General features: G+C 40.7%; 1 protein-coding gene across 8 annotated transcripts in view; it reads right to left on the bottom strand.

The window, feature by feature from the left end:
- madd (MAP-kinase activating death domain) overlaps positions 1 to 27,468 on the bottom strand; it is a 178,246-nt gene that overhangs the window by 40,623 nt on the left and 110,155 nt on the right. For 7 of the 8 annotated variants that reach the window (XM_060911682.1, XM_060911686.1, XM_060911687.1 and 4 more), the window contains 5 exons: positions 25,244 to 25,345; positions 12,451 to 12,559; positions 12,071 to 12,257; positions 10,227 to 10,377; positions 8,868 to 9,071 (listed from right to left, as the gene is read on the bottom strand). In XM_060911682.1, the coding sequence (XP_060767665.1) occupies positions 8,868 to 9,071; positions 10,227 to 10,377; positions 12,071 to 12,257; positions 12,451 to 12,559; positions 25,244 to 25,345 (753 nt within the window). The remainder of the gene's footprint in view (positions 1 to 8,867; positions 9,072 to 10,226; positions 10,378 to 12,070; positions 12,258 to 12,450; positions 12,560 to 25,243; positions 25,346 to 27,468) is intronic. The other variant, XM_060911689.1, reaches the window with a different exon arrangement.

Here is a 27,468-nt window from a genome sequence, read left to right as displayed (position 1 = left end):
CATGCGCATTGCAGGATACGACGACGTCACACGCAGTGAGCATGGCCAGTGTTTACGGAAGTAAAACCGCCCGGTTGCGGTATGACCCATCCAATCTAGCTTGAATAGCTGCATCCCCCCAAATGGAAATCAGCTCCCTAACCTCTGCGTCCTTCCATTGAGAAGATTCAGAACCTTCACAGCCCGAAGCGTCCCTCGCATTGATGTCATGCGCAGGGGCGCAGATACATTTTTTGAACTGGGGGGGACAAAGCTGCCAGCAAACCAACCCCAACCCCGATATGCCTGTCAAACTTGTTGTGGGTTACTATAGCAACCAAGCTCGAGCTCGCAACCTGTGCAGTCTGCGCAGCTCAACCAACCGAATATCAGTCTTTGTTTTATGTGAGTTGTTGCAACTATGTATACACTGCTGTGCACCTCAATAAACCGAATGGTAATTAGTCTTTTGATTTTTCCGTGAGGTTTGCCTTATGCAAAGAAAGACAGCATAGACGTTTTTTCCTCCCTATAAGTGGGGGGGACCGAACGAGGTGAATTTAAATCTGGGTGGGACGAGTCCCACCCTCTATCTGCGCCCGTGATTATGCGCCATGTTGTTGTAACTTTTTTTGAGAGACCCGCCGCCTACTTCAGCGCAGAATAGTGACGTTTGTGGCTTGTTGATGACGTGTAAGTCGGATGAATGCGACCTGGCGGTTCAGACTGAAGTCGCATATGAAAAGAGCGGATAGGAATCGGAATTAGCACCACATATCCAAACGGCCTGGGTCGGATTTGAAAAAATCGGATCTGTGTCGTTCATATAGTCAATAAAAGATCGGATACAGGTCACATATGGGCAAAAAGATCGGATTTGAGTCACTTCAGCCTGCAGTGTGAACGTAGCCTAGATCACTTGTGTCAAATTGCAGATCATGTGACTGCTTCATGAAGATGCAGAATCATTTCTAAGGTCATCCAGTGAGCTCAAATCTGTGCAAGTTTGATCAGTAAGAGCCAAAGTTCTCCACCTTCCACCATGTTATCATCATTACATTTGACCACATTTGTACTAATAATTACTAATATCCAGATGCATCTTTCATTTTTCTCCAGCAGTGCTACTTAAGACACTGTGCAGGTCTAAACACACAGTAGTGAGTCGTTTACCAAGCACCCAATCTAGCATCGATCCATACCAGAGCCATATCACTTCAATGAAGGAAAGAATTTTCACAAGACCAGCTTATTCACCATAGTGCTATCTTATCACAGGTTCACACAGACGAAAGCAGTCATACATGCAGACAAAAACAGTCAGTCAGTCAGACACAGGAAGTGGGGATAAAGCTTGGCTGCCATTAGTGTGCCAATATGATATGATCTCAGTTTTGCAAATGAGCAGCACTAGACTACACTGTGCCACTCGGTGTGCTGCCAGTGAAGAAGAAGAAAAAGTCATCAGAGACATGAACGTATTCTCTATAGCGAATGAACAAAAACAACCTGGTTCCAAAAACTTTTTATAGTCTCGTACATTTGTGTTTTTCACAGTGTGACAAAGGTTTTGCGCCTAAATACACTGGTTGCTTATTTAACAAAACATATTGGTATTAGATGCCTTTTAGAAAAGAACTATATATATATAGCAAACTTGAATTCGCAGAAGGTCTGCATGATCAACAAGGAAAAAAAAAAATCTGAAGGACATCATTAATATAAAGGTCACTCTGGCTTTGTTTTTTGTTCAACAAGAAACCAAAGAATAAACTGCAGCCATTGTGAAACTGAAGGGACGTTACAGTCTAGCGTGATGCATCCCGATACTGTGATCACTTTAAACAATGATTTTTGGTCATACCTCCCATTACTGCTCAATAGGGTGCATCAGTTGCCCTCACTTTCATAAAATCTGATGCATTTTTGTTTGGGTGTTCCTTTTCACCAATAAAGACATCCTGTACAATTTTTTGACCATATTCAAAAAAGTCTAATGGTGGCACCATGAGGTTCATTTTTTGCCAAAAAACGCTTATTTTTAGGGCTGTCGAAGTTAATGCGTTATTAGTGCGCTAACGCAATTTAATTTGATCGCGATTAAAAAAATAAATAAATAAATGACGGCGTTATGGCAGGGTATTTAAACAACAGTGAATTGGGATAAATATATTACGTTCATTATGTCTTCTTCTTAAATCAAATAATTAGTTTTCTTTTGTTTCAGACATGTACAAGTTTTTACCTTTACCTGACATGTTTCGACGGTGTAACTTCCATCTTCATCAGAGGGTCACCCGGATGTTGATGTGTGACGTGCCTTTATAATCAGCTGATATTACGGAGGTGTGACCTCCCTAACAATCGTCAATCATAACCGATCCCATAGAACGCGCAACAGAACAACAACACATACGGCAAGCTCTGATCACGTCAATATCCACCATGGGCCATACACAAAGGCGCACAACAAGTGAAAACAAAAGAAAAGACACAGACGAAAACAGACAACCCAAAAACAGGAAAGTAAAGCAGTAGTGACTCTACCGTATGTCAGAGGAGTTACAGAACAAATCCAAAGAGCCATGAAAAAAAAACAACATACAAACACCCGTGAAACCACACACCAAACTACGACAGCTACTAGTTCACCTTAAGGACAAAATCGACCAACACAATAAATGTAATATCATATATGAAATACCATGCCTGTCATGCAATAAAACCTACATTGGGGAGACAGGAAGGAGTTTTAGCATACGAAAAAAGGAACATGAAAAGGAATGTGAAAAAGAAACAGAACGGAGACAAACAAGAGCAATAAAAGAAAAAGCTATGCAAGAGAACCTGAAAATCAGCAATAACGGACCACTGCAGAAGGGAAAATCATATAATGGATTGGGACAATGCTCAGATCATACAGCAAGAGAACAACAGATACCACCGTTGGATTAAGGAGTCAATAGAAATCAGAAAGCGTAGCCCAAGAACAATAAACAGGGATGAGGGGGCATACATGCTCTCCCACACCTGGAGTGCCGTCCTGAAGGGGCAACACTGACCGCGGGAGGTGTGACCGACCTGTCAATATTGACAGCTGATTATAAAGGCACGTCACACATCAACATCCGGGTGACCCTCTGATGAAGACGGAAGTTACACCGTCGAAACATGTCAGGTAAAGGTAAAAACTTTTACATGTCTGAAACAAAAGAAAACTAATTATTTGAGTGAATTGGGCTCATCTTGGTAAGGAACAATGCAGATTTTCGCGGGTGACTAGCATGCAAAATAAAGCTAGTTATAACATTAACTTTGTGGTAAAACGCAGCTCTACAACTTGTCAAATAAACCTTCAACATGGTCAGTTAAACTGTAGTCTGCATATGCGATGCAAGTTCCGTTTACTTTCACTTTACCGGGTGAAATGTGTTGATATCTGATGGGCTACGATCGGGAATGCGCACACTCCCTTATCTTATCTCCACCTGTAGATTGTAGGTAGCCTAGCGATTTCCAAATAGCCTACTGCTTCACTTGAATGAATTTGCAGGAGTCAAACTACTTCCTCTTTGCTCTTCGAAGTGTAGCTTGCAGCCATTACAGTTGAGAAAAAAATATATACTCTTATTTCTCCAAATCGTATTTTGTACATAGCCTATGCCCAACAGATGTCCGATAGGCTACATTGGAAAGAATATGCTGCATGCCTAGATCTAATATCAAAACCCGAATGCCAAATATTTGTGCGTTAGGCCTATACAGTTGTGCTCATAAGTTTACATACCCTGGCAGAATCTATGATTCTTTGACCGTTTTTCAGAGAATATGAATGATAACACAAAACATCTTTTCCACTCATGCTTAGTGGTTGGGTGAAACCATTTATTGTCAAACGACTGTGTTTTCTCTTTTTAAATCATAACGACAACAGAAACTACCCAAATGACCCTGATCAAAAGTTCACATACCCTGGTGATTTTGGCCTGATAACATGCACAGAAGTTGACCACAAATGGGTTTGAATGGCTACTAACATCCTCACCTGTGATCTGTTTACTTGTAATCAGTGTGTGCGCATAAAAGCTGAGTGAGTTTCTGGGATCCAGACAGACTTTTGCATCTGTCATCCAGCCACTGACGTTTCTGGATTCTGAGTCATGGGGAAAGCAAAAGAATTGTCAACGGATCTACAGGAAAAGGTAGTTGAACTGTATAAAACAGGAAAGGGATACAAAAAGATATCCAAGAAACTAATAATGCCAGTCAGCAGTGTTCAAACTGTGATTAACAAATGGAAAATCAGGGGCTCTGTTAAAACCAAGCAAATGCCACAAAGTATCTCGCCTACAATACGCCAAACAGCACAGAGACGAGCCTCAAAACTTCTGGAACAAGGTAATTTGGAGTGATGAGACCAAAATTGAACTTTTTGGCCACAACCATAAACGTTACATTTGGAGAGGTGTCAACAAGGCCTATGATGAAAGGAACACCATTCCTACTGTAAAGCACGGAGGTGGATCGCTGATGTTTTGGGGATGTGTGAGCTACAAAGGTACAGGAAACTTGGTCAAAGTTGAAGGAAAGATGAATGCAGCACGTTATCAGCAAATACTGGAGGCAAATTTGCACTCATCAGCCCGGAAGCTGCGTATGGGACGTACTTGGATGTTCCAACATGACAACGATCCAAAACACAAGGCGAAGTCGACCTGTCATTGGCTACAGCAGAACAAAGTAAAGGTTCTGGAGTGGCCATCTCAGTCTCCTGACCTCAAGATCATTGAGCCACTCTGGGGAGAGCTTAAGCGCACAGTTCATGCAAGACAGCCCAGGAATTTACAGGAACTGGAGGCTTTTTGCCAAGAAGAATGGGCAGCTTTACCATCTGAGAAAATAAACAGTCTCATCCACAACTACCACAAAAGACTTCAGGCTGTCATTGATGTTAGAGGGGGCAATAGACGGTATTAAGAACTGGGGTATGTAAACTTTTGATCAGGGTCATTTGGATGTTTTTTGTTGTCATTATGATTTAAAAATAGAAAACACAGTTGTTTATCAATAAATGGCTTCACCCAAACACTAACCATGAGTGGGGAAAAAAGTTTGTGTTATCATTCATATTCTCTGAAAAAAGGCCAAGAAAGCAAAAATTCTGCCAGGGTATGTAAACTTATGAGCACAACTGTATATTGTCTATCATAGAAAAGATGAGCCTTATAATTGACATGGAGCATCAGAGCATATATTCAAATGTTTGCTCTGATGTAGAAATGTATTTGAGTACAATTTAAACAGATGTTTAAAGGTTTTTTTGCGATTAATCACGATTAACTACATAATTTTATGAGATTAATCGTGATTAAAAATTTTAATTGTTTGACAGCCCTACTTATTTTATGTTTTTGCATAAGGTTTGAATCACAATGTTGGACTCCATTTATTGATTTCTTGTGACCCAGAGATCATGTTAAAGGAACAGTCCACCGTACTTCCATAATGAAATATGCTCTTACCTGAATTGAGACGAGCTGCTCCGTACCTCTCCGAGCTTTGCGCGACCTCCCAGTCAGTCAGACGCGCTGTCACTCCTGTTAGCAATGTAGCTAGGCTCAGTATGGCCAATGGTATTTTTCGGGGCTGTAGTTAGATGCGACCAAACTCTTCCGCGTTTTTCCTGTTTACATAGGTTTATATGACCAGTGATATGAAACAAGTTCAGTTACACAAATTGAAACGTAGCGATTTTCTATGCTATGGAAAGTCCGCACTATAATGACAGGCGTACTAACACCTTCTGCGCACGTCGACAGCGCATTGATATCTGAGCTCCGTATCAATGCGCTGCCGAAGCGCGCAGAAGGTGTTAGTACGCCTGTCATTATAGTGCGGACTTTCCATAGCATAGAAAATCGCTACGTTTCAATTTGTGTAACTGAACTTGTTTCATATCACTGGTCATATAAACCTATGTAAACAGGAAAAACGCGGAAGAGTTTGGTCGCATCTAACTACAGCCCCGAAAAATACCATTGGCCATACTGAGCCTAGCTACATTGCTAACAGGAGTGACAGCGCGTCTGACTGACTGGGAGGTCGCGCAAAGCTCAGAGAGGTACGGAGCAGCTCGTCTCAATTCAGGTAAGAGCATATTTCATTATGGAAGTATGGTGGACTGTTCCTTTAAGAACCTTTGCAAGGGATTGAGAAGCATTAATGTGATTCATAATACATGTATTGTTTAAAAGTAGTTGAACAATGATTCAATGAACAGCTAAAACTCAAACTGTGTGCTTGATAATATATTTAGAATATGTACTAAAAATGTGTATCTAAGATATTTGGTATACTCCAGGGGTGGGCAATTTTTTTTTCCCATGGGGCCACATGAGAAACAGAATTTTGTGGAGGGCCGGACCAAAAGGCTGAACTAAATTCTGCATAATGTTAATTGTATTTCTTTATATAAAGCAGTAAATAACATTGTTTTTACAAGCTGCTAAGACTGGTAAGAGTATGGAAGAAAAGAGGTTGCCTTACAAAAAGTCATTTATTCAATCAAATTTCCCAAAACAATGGTTAACAAAATGTGAACGTTTGTACCATTTTTTTTTTCCAGTCACATTCACCCCAAAACACAATAAAGACATCACAATATTGTCTTTCTACTCCAAATATCAAGCAAGATGCATCATATTATAATAATGATGCCCACATTTGTAGTTTAATCACCTCATTTGGTGCTTTTCGCCGGAGATCGGCTCCGGCGCCTGCTAGTGACGTCACACGATGTGATTGGCTGGACCGTTTGAAGGATGACGTACAAGTTTGTGGTTGGTCTGGACAAATTACGGAAGTAGTTATCGCGCGATTAGGTTTCGTGGGATTTCATGTCGCGCGCATTGCGTTTTTGTTGAACACAACTTCAAAATAAAAGCAAATGCACATTCAGTCCATGCATGAGGTAAAATTAGAAAATGTTTATTTTGTAATTTCTCATTAACCTTACGCGGGCCGGTCAGAATGAACCAAAGGGCCAGATGCGGCCCGCGGGCCATAAAATGCCCAGGTCTGGTATACTCTATAAGGTGCCATAATGTTTCATGAAAAGTGATCGAAATTTTGTCATAAGTGTCACAAAATAGCAGCTTTTTCCATAACTTTGAGCTCCTGGTGCCACCATTAAACTTTGAATTTTGTCAAAATATTTCACCCAGTGTGCTTTCTTACCAAAAGGAACATAAAAACAAAAATGCATCATGCTCGGAGGAACTTTTCATTTTTAGGGGGCAACTGATGCACCCTACTACTCAAGAAGCTGTACCTTTTACAAACTTGCACAAGCAAATTTTATATCAGAAATCAGTTAATCTCAAGAAAACGTCAAACACAACATTAAACCAAAGTGGTGTTAAAAAAAAAAAATAAAATATTTGAGGGTGTACAGCATTCAAGCCATTTTCATTTTGGGCCATGTGTCAGTGGAATGTCTTTCTTAAGTAGAGTAATAATGGGGACAGGCGAGGGTTCTCTCACCGTAAAACAGGATTTAATTGATAGTTTGCAGGTCGGGAAAGTCTAACTGGGTGCTTAGGGAAGTGATCTTACTCTGTTCTTTTTCCATAGCTTTTTGCTTTCTGTTATCCTGGTGCTTGCTCCACAATTCTACCCAAGATGCATTGCAAGCAAGGAAAGAAAGACACAGAGAGAGTCAGAGAGCTGATTGAATTGTCAGATATGGAGGACTGGAGGATGAGCATTTTTTTAAATTGAAAACAAAACAAAAAAAAGAATAAATATATGATATGTAAATAACCCTCAACAATGCAAATGCCACTTTCCAAAATGAGGAAGGTTTGTAATGTTCACACATGGCTATACTCAACTGTAAGCTAGTAGGAGTAAATGCTGTTACGTAAACGGTCCAATCATAGCCAGTGAGGTGACATTACAAAGCATCCTGAGCTCTACAACCCTGATCCTGGAAAGACACTCAGACCTCTGCGATCATAAGGAAAATCTCCATATTTATTTATTTGAGATGCGCACATACAAAGTCGACTTCGGCAGGCTGTGGCTTTCTAGGTTCAAGGTGGAGGCCCGGGCAGAGCGAAAGGCGTGGGATGGGGATGAGAGGCCAGCCTTGCAGCTGCTGGGTGGAATGGGATGCTGCAGAAGCAGGAAGTGCAATCTCAAAGACATTCTGTAGAATTGAAGGTGCATCTTTACCAAAGGACAAAACAAGGAAAGGTCAGGGAGTAAGGAAATGTTCCCCTGTACACAGATCTGGACGTGAACACCCAACTGTGGCCTCAAACGGAGCCTAAACAGCTCTGAGCCAATGCGAATCCTGAGGCTGTTTACAGGGGAGGAGTGTTCTATAGTTCATGCTGGGAAGGTGAGACAGAGGGGGCCTTTTTCACAGAGAGCAGTGGTACAGCCCAGGACTGCCAGAGTCCTAGCTTTCCATGACACACAGCGGCAGGTTTGTGGCTTAAAGGAAACTTAGTCTAACATGCAACCAGTGGGTTCAGGGAGAATCTGGCAAACAGGGAGTCTATAAACCAACACATTCTTAACATTCCGGTAAGGAGTTCATCATACACGCTGGCCACTGATCCTTCCAATAATCCAGTAATAAGTCTACACCAGCCAGTGATTTTAGAACAGGTTTGATGATTGAGAATGCACTCCAAAAATTCGGAATGATTTCCTGAAATCGGCGCAGTATTAACTTTTCCATGCTTGACAAAATCTTGGTGCAGACATTTAGTGGAATAGAGGATTTGACTTAAGGCCCAGACAAAAGACGGACATTGTCCCTTTAGGTCAGGTGGTCTAACAAGCAGGGAGGCGCATGCAAGGGGCCGAGGATTACACACCAATAGAAGCAATAAAATTCTCTTCGTTCAGACTCCGGGTGTCAAACTGGCGTGCTCCTTTCCCAGAGGGAGGGGGTGGCAGCTGAATTCTGGGCATCAGGAGCACGCCTGCCGCTCTGGCACTCTCAACGCGGACAGACGGGCTCTCCTTACTGCCCGGACTGCTCCCCCCATCCGTGGGACTCCGCTTTCGCTTCTCTGGCTCTGTGCCATAAGGAGGCGTCAATGGAAATGACATACATACAAAAACATCGACAAGGAACAACGATCAGAGGGAGGAAAGAAGACAAGAGACAAGTGGTGGATTTAAAAGAGACGGACTTGATTAACGGCTGTAAAAGAGGAGCAGTTAAAAGATTGCACAAAAGAACAGTGAAACCAGCAGGAAGGAACCAAGCTCAGTTGATGAGGGAAAAGCCCCACTGAAATTTCAGGATTAGCATGATGACCCTGATTTTTTATTTTTTTTTTTAAATTCAAATTCTTAAAGGAACAGTCCACCGTACTTCCATAATGAAATATGCTCTTATCTGAATTGAGACGAGCTGCTCCGTACCTCTCCGAGCTTTGCGCGACCTCCCAGTCAGTCAGACGCGCTGTCACTCCTGTTAGCAATGTAGCTAGGCTCAGTATGGCCAATGGTATTTTTTGGGGCTGTAGTTGGATGCGACCAAACTCTTCCGCGTTTTTCCTGTTTACATAGGTTTATATGACCAGTGATATGAAACAAGTTCAGTTACACAAATTGAAACGTGGCGATTTTCTATGCTATGGAAAGTGCGCACTATAATGACAGGCGCACTAACACCTTCTGCGCGCTTCGGCAGCGCATTGATACGGAGCTCAGATATCAATGCGCTGCCGAAGCGCGCAGAAGGTGTTAGTACGCCTGTCATTATAGTGCGGACTTTCCATAGCATAGAAAATCGCTACGTTTCAATTTGTGTAACTGAACTTGTTTCATATCACTGGTCATATAAACCTATGTAAACAGGAAAAACGCGGAAGAGTTTGGTCGCATCTAACTACAGCCCCAAAAAATACCATTGGCCATACTGAGCCTAGCTACATTGCTAACAGGAGTGACAGCGCGTCTGACTGCGTCTGACTGACTGGGAGGTCGCGCAAAGCTCGGAGAGGTACGGAGCAGCTCGTCTCAATTCAGATAAGAGCATATTTCATTATGGAAGTACGGTGGACTGTTCCTTTAAGGCTAAGATACTATACAAAACATTTATTTGGGGATACCTACATTTATTAAACCTAAGGAACACAACCACTCATCAATTCTGATGAAATATTTTCTACAGCAAAAGTTGTTCAAACTCAAAAAAGTTTACAATGCTTTTTGCACGTTACCTTTGGTTTGGTAGTGAGTTCGTGCAATTTCTAACAGGCTGAAAACACTGGCCATGCCACCCAAGCCTGCATTAGTGTAGGAGTGCTCCAGACTGGAAACCGTGCATTTCAGCAGGTCCAACATGCCTTTATACACCTTTCTGTTAATCTCCTATAAAAACAGACATAAAATATTTTATTCTAGCCACGTTCACTGGATATGAGCAATTGCATGCTCTGATTGGCTTCTCTACTACTAGGCTATCAGCTCATATACTGTGACTAGAGGAAAAACAAAATAGCAGAGCGCGTTGCTGAATCAACCGGGGACAAAATCAAAACTATTCGAAAACAAAACCCTAAAAATTGTTAAGTATTTAAAAGAAACCGCAACAGCTAAAAGAATATAGTTTTTTTCCCCCCCTTTCTTTCCTCCACCCAAATATCTCACTTATCTCCTGTTCCACACCGGTCAGTGGCCGTAATGCACCTTTAGGTTGGTTTGACAACCAACAAAAACCCTAAAGAAGAAGAAAACCCCCCCAAAAAAAAAAAAAAAAAAAAAAGCAACAAAATATGAAATGAAAGTATTTGATGGTAAGAACATATCTTTAAAAATTCAATAATTATCATTATAGCATTTTTTTTTTTACACAAATTGCTCTCGTCATTTCACTGGTTTGTTTACATTCTAAGCGGAAAAGATTTTTCGGACGTTTTGTATCAAGTTTTTATTGATCAAATTTGCAAAAAAATAAACAATGCTCCGTTTCTCAAAATCCAGTGAATGTGGATAGAACAAAACAGTTATTCCACTCAATGTCGTGTACATACACACAGGATATTACATGGTGGTGCAAAGATATGAAGTTCATCTTCGAGTGGTTTTCCAACACGAAAAGATAAAAGATCCTATCTTCAAGCTGTGCGATTTTCTTTTTATGACAGACACATTCACAAACAAAAATACCCACATTTATATAAAAAATTCATCGGAAAATGTGTTACTCAATGCCCTGATGTAGTTCATATGAAAAATACAAGTGTCATATTTCCGAGTAAAATACTCGTGTGCGTGTCTCCCTCTCTCTCACACACACACTTAGCTGTATAAAGAATAGGTGGAAAGATTTACTGCACTCCTGCATCTTAAAGTGCCATTCCACCATTGGATGTATTCTTTGGCATAAAATACAATATATTTTATGACAACATGACTAGACAGAGAAATCTTTTAGCTTCAAAATGATATATCAAACAATTTTTTGACAACGACAAGTATATTAATTTTGCGACCAAAGTCACCTACCCTTTTAATTTCCACGCGGTAGTGAAACGTGATGTCATCGGCAGGCTCCCCTTCTTGTGTACCACGTCACGTGTGACGTGGCACAGATTATCAGCAATGGCGGATAGAACGCGATTTCCACTTGTCGATTGCTGTGCCGATATTCACCATCGACCGTCTCCTTTGGGCGTCACTTGCTATTTTCCTTCGCTTCTTTTCCGAAGCTGACAATCGTGTTCTATCCGCCATTGCTGATAATCTGTGCCACGTCGTACACAAGAAGGGGAACCTGCTGATGACATCACGTTTCACTACCGCGCGGAAATTAAAAGGGTAGGTGACTTTGGTCGCAAAATTAATATACTTGTCATTGTCAAAAAATTATGTTTGATATATCATTTTGAAGCTAAAAGATTTCTCTGTCTAGTCATGTTGTCATAAAATATATTGCATTTTATGCCAAAAAAATACATCCAATGGTGGACTGGCACTTTAACACTGTACACATTCAGAATGCCTTCCTTTTCTCTCATTTAACTGTCTCACATAAGTCTCCCTCCCTGATTAGGTGACTCACCACATCTCTGATGACTTCTTGCCGAGCGTCCTCTTCTGACTGGATGGCACGGTTGAGCTTGCTAAGCATGAAGACACGCAGCTGCTCGTTTTCCAACAGACGGCGCACCTTCTTCATGTTGAGCCAACCGACACCCTGGCCATCCAACACGCTCAGTACCACATCCTTGAGGAAATGCTGATTTTCACTGCACACACACACACACACACACACACACAATGGTGTCATTGTTTAAGGCTGATCATCATGTCAAATCCTTGCTTTCTTGGACAGCCTTTAAGATTAAGGTTGTTGTAAAACCATCAAGCCATTCGTGTGGTGTTTAGGATAGAACACGGGGTTAGAGATGGCCTGGCGCGTCACGTGTAAGAGCACGTTACCTGGTGTTGTTGGCTCGGCCTTGGGGCGAAGGTGGCTCTCTCTTTACAGTGGGACTGTGCTTAATCACCGAGGACTTTTGATCCACCAGTGCTCGAGGAGCACGGGAGCCTGAGAAAAACATAGTTCCAATCACCACCACATATTGATCAAGCGCACAGACGTACATACAGGTGCGGTCAGATATTTAAATACACAGACATGAAAGTCATCATGGACATGAACGTTATGACAATATTAGGCTTTCACTGATTCCTTTGAACTGGGTTTTTTTTTTTCCTGTGGCAGAATGATTGTGCAACATACATCTTCGATAGAAAAGAATATGGTGCACAAATTATAATTTATTTTGGGTTTACTGAAAACAACATAGGGTCAAAATTATACATACAGCGCATCTAATACTTGGATAAATGTTCCCTAGCAAGTTTCACCTTGACAAGAAGCTTCTGGCAGCCATCAACAAGCTTCTGGCAGAATTCTGGTTGGATATTTGACCACTCTGTTATGCGGCATTAGCAGCAAGTGTGTGCGTTTCCTGGCACTGGCCTGACTTTTAAGCACAGTCCACATATCTTTGATCGGGTTGAGGTTGGGATTTAAGCTTAATATTAGCCTGCTTTATTCATTCATTCCACAATTAGATTTGATGTGCACTTGGGGTCACTGTCCTGTTGGACCACCCAATTGTGTCCAAGTTTCTGATAGTCTGAGGTTATGCTGGAGAATACGGAGGTAGACCTTATCCTTCATGATTCCATCCACTTTGTGCAAGGCACCAGTTCCACTGGAAGCAAAACAGACCCAGACCATGATGCTACCATCACCATGCTTAACAGTTAGTACAGTGATCCTCTGTACCTATGGCCATGGTGGCCAAGCAACTCAATCTTTGCCTCATCTGACCATAAGGTTCTCTCTTTGTCCACGTGGTCAGCTGCAAACTTTAGTCGAGCTTGAAGGCATTGATTTTAGAACAGGGGCTTCATTCTTGGGCATCAGCCTCTCAGTTCATGGCGATATAAAACTCTCTTGACTGTCGAGAGGAACTCTGGTGTTCCAGCAGCTTCCAATTCATGCCAGGCCTGTGGCTTGTTGGTTCTTGACCATCCAAACCAATTTCCTCTCAACTGTGGGTGACAGTTTGAATCTTATTCCAGTAAAGTGGTTAAGTAAATCGGCTACACCTCCTAATGCATACGGTGGTATGAACAGATGATCTTGGAATCTGCAGTTGTTTAGAAATGGCTCCAAGAGACGCTCCTGAGTTGTATAACGCTATAATCCTCATTCTCAGATCTGCACTGAGCTCCTTGGACTTTCCCATTATACTGTGCTGACCAATCCAATGACTGCTGTCAAACGAACCTTTATGTCGGCGCAGAGAAACTACCAGCCGTCATCAGTTACGATCACCAACAGGAAGTTAAAACGCCTTGGCAAGTTCAGAGACATTTTGAAACTTTCAGCACCACTGAATTAATAATCTAAGGTGAGTGTATATACGTTTTTGACCCTGTATGCATAATTTTGACCCGGTGTTGATTTCAGAACACCCAAAATAAATTAAAGCTTGTTCTTTTTCCATTTCTAATTCGGGGTTTTTTTCCTATTAAAAGATGCATATTGTACACTCATTCTTCTCCAGAAAAAGAACAGTTCAAAGAAAAAAAAATATAAAATCACTGAAAGCCCAATATTGCCATGATATTCAGTGATGATATTCATGTTATCTGTATGTACACACTATTCAAAGATCAGATCAATCATTATTAGGCATGGCTAAAGACAAAATCCATTCATAGCAAGCTAAAGCTGAAAGTGTACACAATGCAAATATCACACCATGTGCACATACATGCACGCTTCACTTCCGTGTTTTTTTTTAATAGAATATTGCATTTCAGACAAACATCGGTTTAAGAATAAAAGCAGAGACATTTGCAGTTTTCACGTTTATCAGTCAAATCCATGTTGCACACTGCAGTAGGGCCAGTAAGGTCATAGTTGGAATAATATAGACACGATGGAAACACACAGGACAATGGAAATGTATGGCTATGACTCGCTCTCTCCGTCTGTCTGTCTCTCTCTCACTCACACACCAGAATGAGAAGAATGATCGGAGGAAAAAAAACCAAACAAACAAGTGCATGAGTTAAAGTCTGCATGGCAACAATATGTCATGTGACAAATCATATGACTCATGCAGAGACGGAACATAAACAAAAAAGTAGAGAAAAAACAAAACAAAACTTGGAAACAGTCTGCATGATCAAACCACACATTTATTTGTAGAGACAGCTGGTGTGTTAAATGCGTTGATCACATGTGCAAAGCACTGTTCGAAAGTGCAAGCATTATCCTGTCAGTGTTAACGTGTGGGTAGAACACATGGTGGGTTGGGCCCAATTTATCAATATGTACCTCGTGCTATGGCTGTATGTAAATCCCCTTCAGTGGAAACACATTAATTCAGAAGCCTGTCCTTACGGAACAGGAAAAGCCATTATATGGATCTGAAAAGGATGAATGGATTTTGAAAAGAAGTGGTTCAATAGCCTCCAAAGGTTCAGTATAGAATCCTTGGTATTGCATTCGAGGTGTGCGTCAGGGTCTACCAAAAACGCTCAGGACTCTAAGTGTGGTTGAGGCGGTTACTTTAACGCTGGTAGGAGCAGGTGGTCAGATATGAAACTTGCAAGACAAAGAAAGGCCTGGGGGCATCGTGGCTCAGGTGGATAAGGCGCCATACCATAAATCCGGGGACCTGGGTTCGATTCCGACCCGAGGTCATTTCCCGATCCCTCCCCGTCTCTCTCTCCCGCTCATTTCCTGTCTCTACACTGTCCTATCCAATAAAGGTGAAAAAAGCCCAAAAAATATCTAAAAAAAAAAAAAAAGGCCATGTTCATTAACAGTGGCACGTACTGGACAGGTTGCTTGTATGACGCATTGACAACATTCATTCATCTTCAGTATCTGCTTGATTCTGGTCTTGGTCACTGTGGTTTAAATGACTCGCTTGTTTTCACCCCGAGAAATACAACCAACTACGGTAAGTTCATGAGAAAATATTACAGGTACAAACAAAAATAATACAAAACGGGAATACGAAGGGTTGATTCGAATTCCTTCAGGAACTGGTGACATTGGGATAAATGTAAAGAAAATAATTTTTTTTTTTTTGGATGACCGCACCATCTAATCTGTTGTCATGCTTATTTGTTCATATGTTTACTTAAAGTGCATATCACGGGTAAATTCAGGAGCGAGATCAATGTAATTCTCCTATTTTATATTAAACTTTGGTCAAATATCGGTCACATTTTGCGCAATTTTTTTACCTTGCGCAATACCAGAAAAATTCAGTTGAGTTGAGTTGATCTACGGAATGAGAAAATGGAATTTGGGAATTATTTGGTTAAAACGACTGTGCGAATCATTAAGCGGGTTTCCATTAACCTGCTTAAGGCACAAGTTGAAAGTGCAAACTTAAAAAAAAAAAAAAAAAAAAAAAAAAAAAAAAGTAGTAACAAACACGTGAGTTTTGGAAAAAAAAAAAAAAGAGGGGGGGGGCAAACATCAAATATCGCAAAAAGGTTTATATGCTCGCATCAGGTGGTTTTTCAGACGAATTGACAAAGCAATGTAGTAACAATGAAGAGAAATCGAGTTGTATATGAGCTGTGGAATACCTTTCGTTCTATCCACATTCACTGGATTTTGAGAAACAGAACATTTTTATTTTCTGCAAATTCGATAAATAAAACTTTATACAAAACGTCAGACAAAATCATTTCTGCTTAGAATGTAAACAAACCGGTGAAATGACCATAGCAAACTTGGGGGGGGGGGGGGGGGGGGGGGGTCGATAATTCTTGAAAAATTAAAAAGGTACGTTCTTGCCATCAAATACTTTTGTTCCATATTTTGTATTTTTTGGGGTTTTCTTCTTCAGCATTTTCTGGTGGGTGGGAAACCAACTTAAAGTGCCTATCACGGGTAAATTCAGGAGCGAGATCAATGTAATTCTCCTATTTTATATTAAACTTTGGTCAAATATCTGTAACATTCTGCATTCTCTGCAATTTTTTTTTTACCTTGCGCAATACCAGAAAAATTCAGTTGAAATCAAGCCATTTGAGGCGAATTGGTCCGCCTCTGAAAAAACTTCACATTTGGATTTCCCGGGAAACACTGATTTTCGTGACATCGCGTGCGGGACGCCTCCTTCTGAATCCTACATCAGCGCTGGTTTGTTTATGAGAAAACGACCTGGTGGTTTTCTGCAAATTTCTTCAACGTTATCGCGTAATTATTAAAATGGTTAACAGATGTATCGTAGGAGGGTGTAGCAACACCAATCTTGATGGGATTAGTACTCATCGTTTCCCAAAAGACCGGACAATGAGAGAGAAATGGGAGCGCTTGGTCTACACAGGCTGTGCACTGAAACCGTGCAAAGCTCGCGCAGCCTGCTGGCGCTTCCGCAGGTAACGTCACGAATCTGGCTCCAGACTCCGTTGGGATTTTTCCAGACGTGTTTTGTTATTTTATTTTTTTCTGCTGTAGACAGATGGCCTTGTGCACAATTACCCTTCTGGATGAGTGTGTAAAGGGACATACTTTCATTAAAAAAAAAAACCCGAAATTGGTCCAGAATATGCACTTTAAAGTCTTTTGTAAAGCATCATCTCTAATAAGCCTTTTCCAAAGTAAAACTTAGTTATAGACGTTAGCTGAAGCAAAACACAGCCTCTCCCCTGAGTGTTCCCTCCACAGCCACACCCCAAAGTATATCAATGGCTAGATTACCCGAATGCAAGTACTGATCGGTTGGATGTTTTTCCCCCTCCTATTTAACACCCTCTGTTGCCACAGAGACCAAGTTCCTCTTATGAATAAATAATTTATTGCTAGTTGTGAGCAGGATTTCCCCAAAGATTATAAAAAAAAAAAAAAGTGTTCAGATCTAAAAAACTACTGACCCTGACTTTTATGGATAACGTTGAAATTTATGGTTGATTTTTTTTTTCCTGCAATGCCATGATTTGTCTCTTCATGACTGAGGCTGCATTTATTTGGTAAGTAAATACGCAAGTTAGTAAATTAATTAGGTATTAAGCAAGCAAGCACATATGAATTTATATTCTGATGTCTTAGTGGTGCAACCATTTGTTAGACAAATACGAAGCTTCCGTATTTTATCACTTCACTGCTTGATATGCAAAAACATGTGCCTGCTTGACACTGGCTTGCAACCAGAAAACAAGAAAATACAGTATAATACTCTGATAAAAATAAAATATTTCTTCCCTTCACTTCTCCTGCCAAAAGTTATTAAAAAAAAAAAAAAACCCACCACAAGTACCCAGAGAAAACGTCCTACGTTCCTCCATTTTAGCATACTGGAGAGACAGGCCTTACTGGTAAATTACTAAGGACAACCTTGGTCAGAAAATATACGTTTGGAACAGGAGCTAAATACAAGCGTTCTATAAAATAAATGAAAGAAGCAACTTCTGACTCAATCTGTCAACCAATTATCGTCACGTTTGTCAAGCTAAGAACTTCGTCAATTAAAATAAAATCAAATTAAACACAGTTTGCTGTACTCTAAAGTAATGGGCCCAACCCTTATATTACAGTGAATTCAGTGGAAGTGGATTAACGGCAGGAATGAACAGATTAACTGGCTGCAATAAATATTAAGTGTTCTTAATTACTATGCATTTCATTAATTAGCCAATACAGTTTAAGTACAGTGTAATTCCTAGCATGCACACGAGTAGAAATCGCTTAGGTTTAAAGACGCACGTGTGCAAGAACATTTTAATGGTCATTGTAAAATTCTCATCTAATTTAGGAGGCATGATGAGAATGATGTGCAGAACTACATTCGCAATTAACGTCCCAAATATAAAACTGATCGATCGAGAAGTAGTAAACAATAAACACATTAGTACAGTGATGTACAGAATGTTTGAAATCCAGCAAACGACATTAAATCTGACCATGCATTTGTACGTGTTGCTATTATGATTACACATGTAATCAAAACGCTCATTATTTCTTCACAACCACGTAAAAGTACACAGGTTTAAGGTAATTTGCTCACGCATACGAATTATACAGTACTTACGCACTTGAGCAATTAATTAAGGACATAGTGTTTCAGAAACCTTAATATATAATTGGAGCCAAAGATGGTACAAACACACTGACAAAACGACCAGCTGACTCTCAGCGGCATGACAAGAAGCAATGGTGGAAGAAGAGGATGCTGGGAGATGTAGTTGACTGGCTTTGGAGAAGCATGCAGCTCACGCAGCAAAGGGCGGAACCCACCTTCTCCGCTCCCCGGGCCGACCTCTGTTAAAATCTCCATTAGAGAATTTAGCCCAAATACTGGACACAGAAGCCAGAATTAGTGCAAAAAGGGGGGTTAAAGAGGGACAGAGAGCAACACCGGCCCAGACAGAACCAGTCCAAACATCAACCCACAAGCACAAACACCAGACACATGGACAGAGCGGAGAGGAGACAACCAGCAAAGAGAGAGGACAGAAAACAAGCTCGAGAGTGAGAAAGGTGTGTGTGTGTGTGTGTGTGTGTGTGTGTGTCAGAGAAAGAAAGAACGAAAAAAGAAGGGACAGAAGGTTTTGAGGATTGTAATTAATTCAAGTGCAGATGCTATAAATTGGTAGAGAACCTTTTTTTCTGCCTTAGCATCTATCGAATGACCCTTAAACCAGGTACAGGAGAAAAGTTACACCATAGTTATTTTGAGATTAAGTCTAATCCACTGGACGCAGCTTTATTGTGTTTCGATTGAAAAATACAAGGTGAAGCAGAACAGCAAACATGCATCTTTCCTTGGTTGCTTTTTGAATGGCATGAGAATGAATCTCTTAAATTAACTAGGATCTGAAACTTATAGGGCTCGTTTATCATCTGGCTCTGCTGCGCTACAACGCTCGGTCTTCTCCTCTGTGCAATAACAGCAGTGCAGCCAAGGTCAAAACAAACTCTCGTCTCGCTGAGCTTAAAGTTCCTAGCCAGAGTTTATAGTCTCTCATACTCCATGACATTATACAGCAAATCAGCAGGAGAAATGTTATTTCGAAATAGAGCATCATTTCTAGCTGAGTCAGTGCAATCACAGTCAACACAAGATCAGTGGTGGCGGCGGCAGGGGGGGCGACCACCCCCCCCAATTTCAAAAATCAAAGTCCTTCCCACATCATACGGCGCAGATCCCCGTTTCCGTAGCCCTCAGCCTCTCGCCTATTACCTAGTAGAGCCCTGCGCTCCTGCGGGAGTCCCGCGGGACCCGCCGCAAAGCAGTGCAGTGCAGGACAAATTCTGAAAGCTCATTGCGGGTGCGGGCGGGACCGGAAGTGCACATATGCAGGCGCGGGCGGGAGCAGTGATGAGCTGCAATCCAGCTAACTAAAAACGTGTTTTAAACAGGTTACAGAGTGACGGTAGGCTTGACTCAATGCTATCCCAGAAATCCTTCCTGTAATATGCAAATTTGGCTGTCCAATCAGAGGCGGCCAAATTTGCATGTTACAGGAAGGATTTCTGGGATAGCATTGAGTCAAGCCTACCGTCACTGTGTAACCTGTCTCTCTGATTAGAGTTGTAGACTAACTCAAGCAGTAAATCACTTCACTCATGGTTCTCTTGCTAGCTCTGCTTTGCAATAAAAAAAAAAAACAAACATTGGTACAAAGCAAGCCCATTCACTTTTTTATGCTGATCAGAGAATTACAATGGTTTCTCATGTGACAAAAATGTGCGATTCGCGATTGCACTTATTATTATTATTATTATTATTAGAGACACTACATACTGAATTCAGAAACAAGGTAAATAATAACAAATGTGAACGTGAGCTGTAGATATTTATGCTCAAATCCACTCAAAGTAGGGGGCGGGGCACCATCACGCTGTGTCAAGACAAGAACTTTCCTGAGAAATAACGCGAACGTCTGCATCATGCGGGATTTGCAGGCGGGAGTGGGACAAAATATGGCGGGCGGGAGCGGGACTGAAAATCATAATTCTTTGTGGGCGCGGGCGGAAGTGGGACTGCACAATGCGGGCGCGGGCCTGAAAAATCCGACCCGCGCAGACCTCTATTACCTAGCTAGGGTTACAAGTAGGGGGCTGGTTCTATGGTAACCGCGAGAGTTTGACTCCCCACTCGCATCTGTATTGCAGCGTGCCTTGCCAGACGGCAGTAGGTACCATTTTTACGATGGTCTTTGGTATGACCCGACCGTGAGCAGAACTTGCGATGTCCCGATCGAGAGGCTAACCACTAGGCCAACTCGCGGTCCCCTTTGACTTTTTACAAGGAAGAAAAGGAAAGAGTAGTGTGAATAAACGCGCCTTTGTTTCCCCTTATTAAATCCCGCTGCGTCCCTTCATCCCGGCGGCATCCGCAACATCTGAAAGAGCTTTCCCCACCTTGAAAAGGGTGTTGACATACCTTCGGTCTTTGATGACCGAACAACTGTACACTGCTACATGTACTTAAAGATATCGTAGACAACATGGACTTGACCCCTATTGCTGCTGAAAATGCGCTACTTTGGTTCCTTCAATTAAGCAAGGTACACTTGAACGTTGTACGTGTATTTACTCACATGTAAACACAGTACAAAGTACCACACCCATGGTAAGACGGTGTTCTCCTCTCAACGATACTAAGTAGACGTAATTACGTTATAGTATCATTGGTTCTGTTTCATAAAGAAAAAATATACATAGACGAAATGTATTCTAATAGAGACATTAAACGTAGCTTTACTCTACCAAAATTTGCCCCTCAAAATGCAGGAAATAGCGTTTTATAGGGTTAAAAATTCCAAAATTTCCCGGGGGGGGGGATGCCCCCAGACCCCGCTAGATTTGGCATGCCTTTGGTGCGCGACACGTCGTGCCTCCCCCCCTCCAAAACTTCCTGCCGCCACTTCTGAAGATGCATCCTTTTTCATGGATAGCATCATACCGAACAACTTATTCTCTCGTTCGTTGGACAACTGAAATTGTCTCCAGTTCCTGCTTCTTCATCAAGGAGTTATACTCACTTACAACTAACCCTCTTGCTGCTGTAGTTAATCTCACCTGGTTATAGTAGAGACTTGCACATCCTAAGAACATTATGTACGAGTTTAATAGATTTTGTACTGCTTCCCTTCCCCAACCCAATATGACTGTAAACCGTCATAATTTAGAATCCGATTATGTGGTGTCACCCAAAAGAGGATGGGTTCCTTTTGGAGTCTGGTTGCTCTCACTGTTTCTTCCTCATCACTGTCGCCTCTGACTAGCTTATTAGGGATGTGGTTCAACATCCAGATTTCTTTGTGACAACGTCTATTAAAAGTGCTACACAACTAGAATTGAATCGAAATTAATAACGTAGAACTGTGATGAAACAGCCACAACTCTGCATCAAACAGATAAATGGGACACACAGCACAAGGAGAGTCACGGGAAACACAAAAGTCTGAAAATGTGAAATTCTAAAAATGATCTCTTATCAGTATTACACATTAACAAACAAACAGACACACAGTTTATGGAAAAAGAGATCAGAACCATGGAAAGACGCTTGACCACACAAAGGTACATCTTTGGACTATCCTTAGATCAATAGTCCAATAGTTTGGAGTAGAAGGAAGGAAGGAAGGAAGGAAGGAAGGAAGGAAGGAAGGAAGGAAGGAAGGATTCTCATTCTGGCAGAGATAAAGGGGCTATGGTTATGAAAAACACAGCAAACCAGCACTAGTTCAGAGCAGGCTACAGCTATAAAACATACCAGGACTGTCAGGACTCTCATCACCACCATCTGAACAATAGAAACATTTCATCCAAAATTATAAACCAACAAAAAAAAGGAAAAAAAAAAAGTCATCCATCCACACTAACAACAAAAACCCAACATACTGTATGCTCTATGGTGCTAGGCAGGAAAGTGACAAAGCTCTTTTATAAATGCTTGTATGAATGCCCCCATTTTTCTAGGAAAGATGACTTTCTAATAGGTTGAGAAAAAAGGAGCACATTCAACTCAAGGATCACTTCCACAGTAGCACCTCACAGTCCAACGAACACTGAAAGAGGAGGAGAGGGATGATCGTGCAGGAAATCAATCAAGAAAGTCAAGCAACATTCCTACCAACCTTGATCTGATTCTTCTTTTAAATCAAAAGTGAAATACTCTTTAAAAATGTAATAGGACAATAAAAACAGGAAAGAAAATCAAAGAACAGAGAAAAAATAAAATAAAATTAAGATACTGGTAATCCAGACCCCACATCTAAACCAAGTGGAACACCTTTTTTTATTTAAAACAATGGTCTTTTTTTTCATTGACTACTTGGTTATCATTAATTTACGGAAGCCGAGAGAGGCCCTTCATATAATCTTTTTTTATTCACCTAGTTATCCCGACATAACGACATAATTAATTCAGGATCTCGAGAAAACAACACAACTAATTCGAGATCTCGAGAAAACAAAACCGTTATCCCGAGATAACGACATAATTACCGTATTTTTCGGACTACAAGTCGCACTTTTTTTCATGGTTCGGCTGGCCATGCGACTTATACTCCGGTGCGACGTATACATGTTTTTTTTTTTTTCACCGCGAGAGGGTGATGTCATCGGGTGGATTGACAAAGCATGGGCTTCAATGACAACGGAAACCATCCTGTCGGGGTTTCGAAAGGCTGGAATAACTGGAAGCTGATGCCGAGTCTGACGACAGCCACGCAGAAGAGGAGGAAACGGCGCTTCGTCTGCCGCTGGAGTTGACAGAGTTGTTCAGAAGCGACACCGAGGATGAGGAATTCAATGGATTTGCTGATTTGGAGTGAAATCGTCAGCTTGATAAACTTGATTGGCCTGTGTTTTATTATTAATGATAGGCCTATAGTTATTTAAATAAGTTATGTAATGATTTTAGGCCTATAGGCTATTGAACAACTTGATGTTACGGTACATAGCCAGTTTTTCTCTGGGCTATTATAAATGATTTTGTTTTGCATTTTTAAAAATAACTCTCCTTCCAAGATGAACTTTATTCTTCGTCTCTGATGTTATGGTGTTAATGGTCTGAATAACGTTTAATGTTTTTATCTGATATGACGTTAACTGGCAGGCGCACTTTCTGCTTGTTTTTTTTTTTTTTTCACTAGACGGTTGTTTTTACTACCGTACCTGTCTTTGGAGATGATATACCTATAGCCTACTTGGCCTCTGATTTGATTAAATAAAATTCGACAAAAATGAAGAATGATGGGGGGCGTCGTGGCTCAGGTGGCTAAGGCGCCATACCATAAATCCGGGGACCCGGGTTCGATTCCGACCCGAGGTCATTTCCCGATCCCTCCCTGTCTCTCTCTCCCACTCATTTCCTGTCCTGTCTCTACACTGTCCTATCCAATAAAAAGGTGAAAAAAGCCCAAAAAATATCTTTTAAAAAAAAAAATGAAGAATGACACTCCTCGATGATGACTACAGCTTTAATAACAAAGATGAAAGAGCCATGGGGCGATAATAAGCCCTACTGGTAAAAATATTCTAAAAGCAAACTGATTAATGCATCAGTAATAGGCTACTGATATTAGTTATAATAATAATATAGGCTATTAGTAATAACGATAGTGATCATATTAAAGATGGTAGTAGATATTTAAAATAATCAGACTAGGCTACTTACAGGGCAAAGGGCGCGTTATCACTGCTCAGCTGTTCATTTATTAAATAAACAATGCAGTCGCGCAGTAACCACGCGCCACTTATCAGATAGAATCACAGATTCTATGGATAGAATAACCCTTCAAAAAAGTGCGACTTGTAGTCCGGTGCGACATATACATGTTTATTTCGTCGTCATAATGCATTTTTTGGCTGATGCGACTTAAACTCCGGAGCGACGTATAGTCCGGAAAATACGGTAATTCAGGATCTCGAGAAAACAACAACTAATTCGAGATCTCAAGAAAACAAAACCGTTATTTCGAGATCTCGAGAAAACAAAACAATTATTCCGTGATCTCGAGAAAACAAAATTATTTCATGATCTCCGCTGGATCGCTGTATCTCCGTCGGTAGAGACGAAGCCGGGCCAGTCTTCTGCGGAGGTGCCGCGGACTAATTTTGGAATTATCCCTTGTTAAAAGACTTAATGCAATCTCTCCCTGTGTCAAACCCTGATCAAAATATTGCCTTATTAGGTGATCGATTATTCCAGACATTCTAATGACCAAAGTTGCGGCTATACAGAATGAGAAATAGCCCCAAAGTCAGCATATCACAAGTCTCTTGGCGCACCTGAATGAACCATTTCTCAGCTGTTTCCTCGAGATCATGAAATAATTGTTTTGTTTTCTCGAGATCACGGAATAATGGTTTTGTTTTCTCGAGATCTCGAATTAGCTGTGTTGTTTTCTCGAGATCCTGAATTAATTACGTTATCTCGGGAATACAAGGTGAATAAAAAAAAAAGGATTATATGAAGGGCCTCTCTCGGCTTCCGTATTAAATCACACAAACTCTGAAAAGGTGTAAATAAGCAGAGAGAAGTAAAGCATAAGAAAAAGCTCTAGACAGACAGAGAGATAGACAAGCAGACTTGTAAGCAGAGGGAAAGGAAGAGGAAATGTGTAGAAGATGACAGGCTGAGGTGCGGACATTAAAAATGGTTGGATTAAACAGAGGATAAAGGAAGGAGAGATCAGGAAGGAGGTCGAGGATACTGTACTGTACCTTTAAGACTTGGGAAAGGAGTATTCTTCTCTCTGGCTGCTTTGTTAGGCAGAGCCAGACTGGACAGATTAAAGCTGGTGCCATGGTTCTTATACAAGTTACCTACAAACACAGAACGCATAATACATTAAGGCAAAGATTTATTTATGGTTGCATTTCAATGACGATCATTAACTCGTGCTGACAAAGAATGGAACAATCTAAGTGACGATATTAAACAGTGCGCTAAGCTTTCCCAGTTTAAATCTAAATTCTTTGAAAGTCTTTCAATGCATACGATTCAAATTTTTACATTATTATAACGTTAAATTTTTTATTAAGTTGTTTCAGTTAGTTTAAATACTTTGTTTTTAAACTTTCTTAATCTTCTAATACGTAATTAGTTTTTACAGGACCTTCTTGAAAAAAAAAAAAATCACTTCGGTGAAGAAGCATCCTGTTAAAATATTCAAAAAACCTCAGGATTTCATTACAAAAACAGAACGTCAAGGACGTAGTAGCTCATCTGGCCTGCCATCAAAACATCGATCAGAACTGGAATGTGAGCGAAGACCAACCTCCAGAATAAATTGTTTACCCAAAACATCGATCAGATCTGAAATCGGATGAGAAAGGAGATACAATTCTAGTGAAAAGTCAGAAAACTCGCCAAGGTGACCCAATTACCAACTCGTTAGCAAAAAATTCGACAACACAATGACCAAGTGTTGTGCAGAATGACTAGTTCTTTCAAACAAAGCAATTGGAATGGAAATCCGTGGAGAAACGATTTAACTGAATTGCGGACGACGGACGGACGCCACACCATGGCAACAGCTCATCGGGCTTATGGCCAGATGAGCTAATACATCTTGGACACCACACACAAAAAAGTAAAATCACATATTACTTATAAAAGATTAACATGCAAGTCGTTCAGGGTGGATTTCTCCTTTCATATGATCAGTTTGAAGCTTTTAAACTTCACATCCATTATCAAATCCATAAAGAGATGCTTTGTAATTATAATTATGAAATTCGTAAAGCAAGACAGTCTTTCTTCTCCAACATCATCAGCAGGAATATGAACAATGCCCGTGTGCTATTTTCAACAGTAGAGAAGCTAACTAATCCCCCACCACAATTAGCACCTGAACTTCTCTCAGTTAATAAATGCAATGAGTTTGCATCCTTTTTCAAAAGGTAAAATTGATAAAATACGGCAGAATATTTCTCATAATATATCTCAGTTGCAAAAAATTGAAAAACTGCAATCACCAATGACACAGATAGATAACTTCAACACAATGTCAGAATTTTGTTTAATTGATTATGAGACTCTTGAAAAAACTGTACAAAATCTCAGTTCCTCAACATCTGAACTGGACATTCTGCCCACCAACTTTTTTAAGTCTGTTCTTCATCTTATAATTACAGATGTGCTTCAAATTATAAATACATCCTTGGAGACTGGCGTTGTTCCTGTGTCCCTAAAAAAAGCTGTTGTAAAGCCCCTTCTTAAAAAAAATAACCTGGATCCTTCAGTGTTAAATAACTACAGGCCAATATCAAATCTACCATTCATCGGGAAAATCCTGGAAAAAATTGTTTTCAATCAATTAACTGCCTTCTTGATATCAAACAGCCGTTCTGATAATTTTCAGTCAGGATTTCGTGCCAATCATAGCACTGAAACAGCGCTGATTAAAGTTATAAATGACATGTGTCTTAATACTGATGCAGGCAAAACATCGGTCCTGGTATTACTGGACCTCAGTGCAGCTTTTGATACTGTTGATCACAACATACTGCTATATCGACTTGAACACTGGGTTGGATTGACTGGTAAAGTTATCAATTGGTTAAAATCATACTTAAAAGATAGAAGCTTCTTTGTTACCCTGGGAAATTGTTCCTCAACGTCAATGTCCTTGACCTGTGGTGTCCCCCAGGGGTCGATTCTTGGACCATTACTTTTCAACCTTTATATGCTCCCACTTGGGCAAATTATCAATAAAAATTCAATTTTGTATCACTGCTATGCAGATGATACCCAAATTTATTTTGCTCGATCACCTAATGATTATGCCCCCCTTGAATGTCTCTACCAGTGTATCGATCAAATCAATAGCTGGATGTCACAAAATTTTCTTCAGCTGAACACAGATAAAACAGAAGTAATTCTATTTGGAAAAAAAGATGAAAGACTCAGGATTACCACTATTCTTGACACAAAAGGGATTAAA

This window comes from Neoarius graeffei, chromosome 27 (genome assembly GCF_027579695.1).
Source record: "Neoarius graeffei isolate fNeoGra1 chromosome 27, fNeoGra1.pri, whole genome shotgun sequence".
NCBI lineage: Eukaryota > Metazoa > Chordata > Actinopteri > Siluriformes > Ariidae > Neoarius > Neoarius graeffei.
Note: the sequence above shows the minus strand (reverse complement) of the source record. Positions and strands in the feature narration are given on the sequence as shown.